At 32.5% G+C, this 8,864-nt stretch overlaps 1 protein-coding gene across 1 annotated transcript; it reads left to right on the top strand.

Annotated features, from left to right (window-relative positions):
- Positions 1-2,608: 2,608 nt before the first annotated feature.
- LOC127081030 (uncharacterized) lies at positions 2,609-7,070 on the top strand. Its single transcript, XM_051021320.1, has 3 exons — positions 2,609-3,106; positions 6,794-6,871; positions 7,032-7,070. Exons 1-3 carry the CDS (start codon positions 2,609-2,611, stop codon positions 7,068-7,070), a joined length of 615 nt encoding a protein of 204 aa, XP_050877277.1.
- Positions 7,071-8,864: the final 1,794 nt, after the last annotated feature.

Here is an 8,864-nt window from a genome sequence, read left to right on the forward strand (position 1 = left end):
TCGAGGTTTCCAATAGTCGTAGTTAGAACCATCCAAAATTGGTGGCCTGTGAACAGATCCTCTATCTCTCTCCATTGTACCAGAAAGTGTTGTCCCTAGATCTCACCCAGAACCAGAGCAGGATGCCTGCTCTGATACCAATTGACATTCTGGTATCAGAAATGAGATGTCGAAGGTAATGTCACGACACTAATATCTGAGTAATGCGAACAGAATACAGATAGAGAATAGTAATGCAAGATACACAAGCAATTGTTAATCCAGTTCGGTCCATCTCACCTACATCTGAGGGCTACCAAGCCAGGAAGGAAATTCACTAAAATAGAATCAGTTCAAAGACTCTCCGTACACTTCACCAAGTTACATTCTTTCTCACCTAATCTCTACCCGTGCAATTTCTACCTAAGCACTCTTAGATATGAGAACCCACTCACTTCCCTACAATCACACCTGTGATCTTAAACAACAATCCCTTGAGAAAAGAAAACACTTTTCAATAACACACTCTTGATTTTACTTCACAGTTTCAATCAAGAAGACACACTCTTGATCTTGCTTCACAACTTTGATCAAGAAGACACACATTTGATCTTGCTTAACAACTTTGATCAAGTAGACACACACTCTTGCTTAACAACTTTTGAGTGACAAATTACAACCACAAATCAGTCCAATTCAATCGTCAAAAGATGACTTGAATGGCTTACAAGTCTCACAACTAAACAGACACAAACCCTAGCTCTCTCTCTCTATATTTCGCTCAGTATTGGTTGTGTTACAAATCAGGTTTTCCATGTCCTATTTATAGAAGCATTCAGCTGGGCTTGGACATCTTGAAAACCCTAAATCTATTTTCCAATCAAATCTTATCATGACAGCTGGTTAGATCTCTTTGGAAAATAAGTAAATCAGGTTGTAATCAATGATTGAATGCGCCTGCAAATCAGATCTTCAATCATACAAAGATTGCCATTAATTGTACAATCACAAAACACCAGACATTCATACTGAATGTTCTGTGTACGGGATGTCATGACATCGGGTTTGACATCCTGGAACAATCCTGCATAATTCCATAATTCCATTATTAATTTCCAGCAGGTACAACAATATCAGATTCCATGACCTTGTGTATGACATCTTGAAACAATCCTGCATGATCATGTCTTTCATTTAAACTCCAGCAGGTACATACATATCAGATGCCATGACTTGTGTATGACATTCTAAAACAATCCTGCATGATAATGTTTCTTAAGCTCCAACAGGTACATAGGATATCTTATGTTAAGACATCACACATAACATCTTGTGAACACTCTTTGTTTTACCAAAATTGCTGCCAACACTTAGAACCAACAGTTATTGTCATTGCATTGAAAGTTTGGCGACATTACTTGTATGGAGTGCATTTTGAGATATTTAGTGATCACAAGAGTTTGAAATACTTATTTGATCATAAAGAGTTAAATATGAGACAAAGGAGATGGATGAAGTATTTGAAGGACTTTGATTTTGAGCTTAAGTATCACCCGAGGAAGGCGAATAAGGTTGCAGATGCCTTAAGTCGGAAAGAGATACATAAAGCTGAGCTAATGATGTTAGAATACGCATTGTTGGAAAAGTTCCGAGATCTTAATCTTCAGTTTAGTTAGACGCAAGATGGTGTGATAATGGGAAATTTGAATGTTACTTCTAACCTAAGGGAAGAGATCCGACAAGGACAAATGATAGATGAGAAATTGCAAGAGATGTCGACTCAACCAGGTTTCACTCAGTCACCGGATGGAGTCATTCTGTTTAATCAAAGGATTTATGTTCCGAATGATGTCGAGCTAAAAAGAAAAGTTTTGGAGGAAGCTCACAAAGGGGCGTTTACTATACATCCAGGTTCATCGAAGATGTATCAAGACTTGAAGACAAACTATTGGTGGCCTGGAATGAAAAGGGATATCGCAGAGTATGTGTCGGAATGCATTGTATGCCAACAGGTAAAGATTGAACATCAGAAGCCAGGTGTTTTATTGCGGCCTTTAGAGATTCCAGTTTGGGAATGGGATAGTATTTCAATGGATTTTGCAGTAGGGTTACCTCGGACCCAAGGTGGTTATGATTCAATTTGGGTGATTGTGGATCGTTTGACTAAGTCCACGCACTTCTTGGTCGTGAAGACTGCTTACAAGGCAAGTCATCTTGCACGGTTGTTCATTTCAAAAATTGTTAGGTTGCATGGTGTTCCTACTAGCATTGTGTCCGATAGATACCCAAAGTTTACTTCAAGGTTTTGGAGAGCATTCCAACAAGCTATGGGATCAAGATTGTGTTTGAGTACTTCTAATCATCTTCACACGGATGGTCAGACTGATCGGACAATACAGACACTAGAAGATATGTTAAGAGCTTGTATACTTGAAAGTGGAGGGAATTGGAATGAGCTTTTACCATTGATTGAATTCGCATATAACAATAGTTATCATGCAAGTATTGGGATGGCTCCTTATGAAGACTTGTATAGACGGAAATGTAGAACACCTTTATGTTGACGGAAGTTGGTGAAGAAAAGATCTTAGGACCGGAGATTATTTAAGAGACTACCAAAAAGATAAGGATGGTCCATGATGAGATGAAGAAAGCACAAGGTCGCCAAAAGAGCTATGCGGATCACAGGAGAAGACCATTGGAATTTGATGAAGGTGACCATGTATTTTTGAAGGTGACTCCGAGGTTGAGACTGAAAGGACCGTTTAAGTCATGGAAGCTAAGTCCGAGAAACATAGGGTCATACCAGATTATAGAGAGGATTGGAGAAGTAGCCTACATATTAGCTTTACCACCTTCTCTATCAGAAATGCATGATATTTTTCACGTATCTCAACTCCGGAAGTCCATTCCAGACTCTCTTCAGCCTATTCTTCCAAATTCAATAGAAGTAGAAGCAGATCTAACTTTCGAACCTCTACGAAGTCGCATTTCAGAACGAGAAGTTAAGGTATTAAGGAATAAGGAGATTTCTCTCGTTAAGGTTGAGTGGGATGAATCACATCCGGGTGATTCTACCTGGGAACTGGAGACAAAAATGCGAGAAGCTTACCCTCATCTCTTCCAGGTAATATTTAAATTCGAGGATGAATTTTTATTTAAGGGGGGGAGGATGTAATACCCCTTATTTCCTTAAATACCTAAATTCCTATTAATTGAGATCGATTGAGTTCCTATGTGCTCTAACAGTTACCGATTGGGATAAATAGAGTAAATAGTGGGTTCAGGTTGACTTAATTAATATTAATTGGGACTGACCTTTATTTATTTGGGACATTTTGATAACAGTAATAATGGGTCAATAGCTCCGGTAGAACAAATATTATAAGTTTGGTGCCACTTGAGATATTTGTAGTTACTAGAAACCACTTACTAACCACACAAATTATAATGGCCACTTGCTAGTAACATTGACCCACTCACCATCACATGTTATAACACTTGCCCTGTGGATATTTATAAGTAGAACCATTAGAAGGAAAGAAGGAAAGCATAGAAAGGAAGAGGAAGCTCAAGAGAAGAAGGGAAAGCAAGGCTAGTGGAGAATAAGAAGAAGAAGAAGAAAAGCTTGGAACCAACACCATCATCCCCATCCTCATCTCATCTTCCACAACTTCTCCTCTTCAATTTCTTGAGGTGGGTTCTAGTTAGAAACCCTAGATTTCTAAAGGATTAGGCTTGTAGAATGTTAGACAAATCACGAAAACCTATGCTATATTATGAATATTTTCTTGCTCTTGTTGATTACCTTGAACATGTGCCTTGTTGTGTTCTTATAATTATTATGATAACATGATTTGTTATGGTTGTGGTGAAATAATTGGTTGTGATTATAACCTTGAAATCATTGTGATTGTGAGCTTGGAATCCTTGATTTATATGTGTATAAGAACATGTATTATGATGGGTTTTGTTGGAAGAAGAAGTGATATTTTGTTAGAAATGGTAAAACAGAGGAAAATGGTGTCTGTGAAGTGAAGTGTGAAAATGTGAGTAGACCAATTGATTGGCCTCTGTCATCAATCGATTGACAGTCATTTGTTTTGCAGAAAAAATGAGATTTTTACAGGACCAATCGATTGACACTACATTACAATCGATTGCACAAACTTGCTATATATAAACAGTGGAAAATTTTAGTAGGACCAATCGATTGACACCCATCAAACTTTGAAAAATAGAAATTTGAGAGGAACCAATCGATTGGGCTTCCCCAACCAATCGATTGACTTAAGTTAAAAACTTCAAAATTCATTTCTTAAGTGTTTTTAAATGCATTCTTCCAACCATTAATCAATTGCGATGTTATGTTTATGTTGAATACATGTTAATGGTGAGAATTACATGATGAATATAGTAAGTTAACCTAGGATTGGTATTAGGTCATGAGTGAGGTTTATGACTTAGATAACATTGAATGACGGTATTCATTCGTACGACGCTTATATGGAGGTCGTGTACGAATTATTGCCATGATTGAGAATGAGACGCATTGTATGGAACATGCTGTGTTAATATTTGTGTATTAGGGTGAATGAAGTCGCCTGTGATTGATGGATTTTGTTATGGTTCGTGGAACCAATGATATATGGAACCGTTCATGTATTCAGAGTGTGTATTTTCTGTGATGGTACACATCTCTATTGGTAAACTTAGATGAGTAAGCATTGGGATGTGGGACCAATGATTCAAGCCTAAATTAGGTTTGAGCCCCAACCATGGTGGACATGGGGGAAAGGTGGACACCTAAGTGGGATGTGGCCCATACGGTGAAAGAGACTCAAAGTGGGTTTGAGTCTCATACGAGTGATGGTTCTTAAAAGTGGGTTCGAGTCCCATAGGGGAACCAGATATCCATAGTGAAAGTCGAATCATACGAGCATGCATGAACTGGGCCTAGCTTAGACGTAAGTCCGTTCGGGAATTGATGTGTTGTGATTTGAATAATGATCATGGTTGAGTTATGAGAACTCAGATGCATGTTGCCATACAATTGCGAGTTAGTTTCCCCATCGCTCAAGTCTTTGTTGCCTTGTTGACTTGAGTTGGATATGAGTTGAATATTGATTAGAAAACCTTGTAGAGCCGAGTGGATCCATAAGATAGGGAACCCATTGAGATTATTATCTCACCCCATGTTGTTGATTATTTTTCAGGTGGTTCTGAGCAGGAGAAGGGTAAGGGCAAGATAGAGTGATGTCTTGCTTACCTGATGAGTGTGGCTTTTCTTTCCGCTGTGTAGATATTTTTGAGATCATTGTCTAATGATCAATATCAGTAGTTTTATTTTGGGCACTCTTATGTATATTTTGTGCCATGTTGTAATTATTTTTGGCATGTATATGTATATGTACACTGTGTTTCTAGGCGCTTATGTATTTCAGTACCAAATTTACACTATGTATAATATGTATTCTAGATATATATTATATGTGGATGTTACACTTCACATAAAATTTAATAATGAATACTGCATATTGGTAAATATTTGGACTACAATACTTTCCAAAAAGTTTGATAAAATCCAAGTTGAAGAGTTCTACAAAGTATTATGAATATGTTGTTGATAATACTAATTTTAAACATCACTCTAACAGGATGTACAAATTTATTTTGCTAGGTTTGGTTTATGTCCTACAAGATTTATCATAAAAGAGAGATATATAATAATATCCTTTATTTAAAATAAATTGATTCAATATCAAAAACTTTAAGGTTTGAATTAAGGTGAATTAAGAGGAAAATAATCTTATAGATGAATTCAAAAGTAATTATAATAAATTTAAATGGTTTAAACAGTTCGAGGAATATAATTGATTCACAATGTAAATAATCATTGCACAAATATTGTACACAAACAATATATTTTTATTAAGTTTCAATCGTTTAGTTATTTTATCAACAAAAATATATGTTCGTAGTTTAACTTTATTTTATTAGTTTTTTATTTGGGTGAGTTTTTTTAACACGTATTTTGTTAACATGTTTTATGATTTAATTTCTAAAATAATGTAAAAAGCTTAAAATTGTAGTTCTAGTATATGACCTATTAGACCATAAATGTGGATGTATGAGTTTTAAGAATTAACATTATTTTTTAATCTTTTCTAATTAGTAGGTGTGTTGGACAATAGTAAAAAAGAAGAAGAGAATAACAAAATCAAAATAATTTTAAAAAATACATTAAGGGAGTGACAACTTGAACTTAATTAAAAAGAGAAAATACATATACTAATGGAATTAAGAATTTCTAAATACATTTATAAATTGCTTCCATCAATAAGAGGTGTTACAATTTTTTGATTTTCTAATTGTCAATTTAATGTCTATCTTGATAATTATTTTATATATCTTTGCGATAAACATTGTCCCCGTGAAATAGAATTATTTCAAATAATACTATGGATTGTTGATTTCGTGGAGGAGACGTATGTATTAGACGATAAGGATGTAAATATTTTTATTTATTCTAATTTAAAAAATAAAAATATTTACCCCAAAGATTAAACTCTAAAAAAATATGCATCTCATATTTTTATATCAAGTATTATGAAGAAATATTACTTACGTGTTGCAATCAATGCTAGGATCAAAAGGAACCGACAGAGTAATGTTACAAAGTAGTGGTAGTTATTTTGATTTGTCAGGTTTAACTCCAAATCTCGATACTGCAGGTTTGAGACAATTGCAAACATTCCTTCGAATTGGGATGGTGTTGGCTTTTTGATTTAAAGTATTTGCTCCATCACAACAGTTTTTAGGTGGTGTAGCACCTCTAATTTCTTGCAAAAAGGGAAGACATGGCAACAAGGACAAAAGAGCCTCGAGGCATGTAATGTCGTCAATTTGTCGTGCTTCAAATTTTGATATCATCATTCCTAGAACCATCACAACCATGAAAAGAGAAATATATTTCTTCTCCATCATCATAATTTTAATATGTGTATACTTATAATTTTTATGTAGAATATATTAATGATTTGTCTCTGCAGTATGCGTTAATTTATAGGTATGGCACTATATCATTGTAGTGTAATTTGTTAGGGCTTGTTTGTTTCTATTTTGGTTTATTAAAGTAACGATTAATTAGTAACTTATTATTTCATTTATATTTTTATTTGTATAATAGAAATAATTATGAACTTTTATATGCAATAATCACTAAATGTACAAAATTAATATAATCTTTAAGATATTTAATTCTAACTATTAAATATTTTAATAATATATTTGATTCACAAATCTTATCAAAGTTATATTTTTATACTCTCCAGTGTGTTGCACATGATCAGAACTCTAATTTAAAATTATTAGATCAGTGAAAATTAATAGACAATTCTAAAAAAGGTTTATAAGAATTCAAACAAGAAAAGTAACAAAATAATTTAAAGCAATTAATATTCAATATAATTAAAATTATATATTATTGCATCTTTATAATTTAAAATAAGACATGAGAAAATTTATAACAATAATAGTCAAACTATTAACCATTTTACTATTATACCAAATGTTATTTTACTTTTCGATTATTCGGTACCAAATTATAGCTCTTATCAATAAGCAAGTACATCTTTAAATATTTAATCAAAACTAAGTACTCCAAAAGTAGATTTCTATTTTTAAACAGCCAATGAAACAAAAATGGGTAAAATTAATCTTTTGATATAAACCTTAATATCAAAACCTTAATGGAGAGTAAAATAATGATCATAATATATCTTTCGTATTGTATTTTATATGACCATTAATTTTATCTTAATTAATAAAATTTTCTACCTTTTGTCGATTTTATAAGAGTAAGTAAAAAAATTTCGATCGTACTCATTGAAAAAATGTTTATATCCAAGATTCAACTTATGATTTACATCACAATGGTTTACTTTCGTTGTTTTATTCAAATTATCTAGTCGATATTTCTTTATAATAAATTTAATCGAGCTTGCATTGTAATGTATTTTTAATTTTATTTTTTCTTAAGTTTTATTTTTGTTTTATAATAAAATTATAATATACAGTTAGTTAAAAAAAATGTAAAAGGCTCGATAACTAATCTTTTTTAAATGGAAATTAAATTATTGATTGATATTGTAATCATTTCCTATTTAAGATCTTTAATTGATTAATGATAATTTTGTAAAGGATAGGTTTTACAAAAATATATTATATGATTCAAAAATTTATTACTTTTTGTAGGAATATTATTTATATAAAAAATTAAGAAATTTTAAATAAATACAAAATCAATATCATGAAATGATAATAAAAATGAAAATAGAAAAATATATTAAATTTTCAATAAATTCATCATGCAAAAATAGGTTATCTACCTTTAAAAAAACAATTTAACACTCATATGAAATTATTTGAATTAAAATACTGAATCATGATTTAAAATAACAAAATATATACATGGTTGAAATATATTTATTTAATAATTTATTTGATAATTTTTTGTATAAAAGAACAAGTTATTATGTAACACCCACATATAATATATGTCCAAAATACATATTATACATAGTGTAATACTGGTACTGAAATATATAAGCGCCTAGCGGCAATAGTGTACATATTTACATGCCCAAAAGAAACATAACATGGCACCAAAACATACACAAAACTGCCCAAAATAAAAACTAGGAGCTAGACCATTATACAATGATCTCAAAAATATCCACACAGTGGAGTAGCCATCCAAAAATCAGGTAAGCAAGACATCACTCTATCTTATCCTTACGCTTCGCCTGCTCAGAATCACCTGAAAAATAATCAACAACATGGAGTGAGATAATAATCTCAGTGGGTTCCCTATCTTATGGGTC

The sequence above is a fragment of the Lathyrus oleraceus genome, chromosome 5, assembly GCF_024323335.1.
Source record: "Lathyrus oleraceus cultivar Zhongwan6 chromosome 5, CAAS_Psat_ZW6_1.0, whole genome shotgun sequence".
NCBI lineage: Eukaryota > Viridiplantae > Streptophyta > Magnoliopsida > Fabales > Fabaceae > Lathyrus > Lathyrus oleraceus.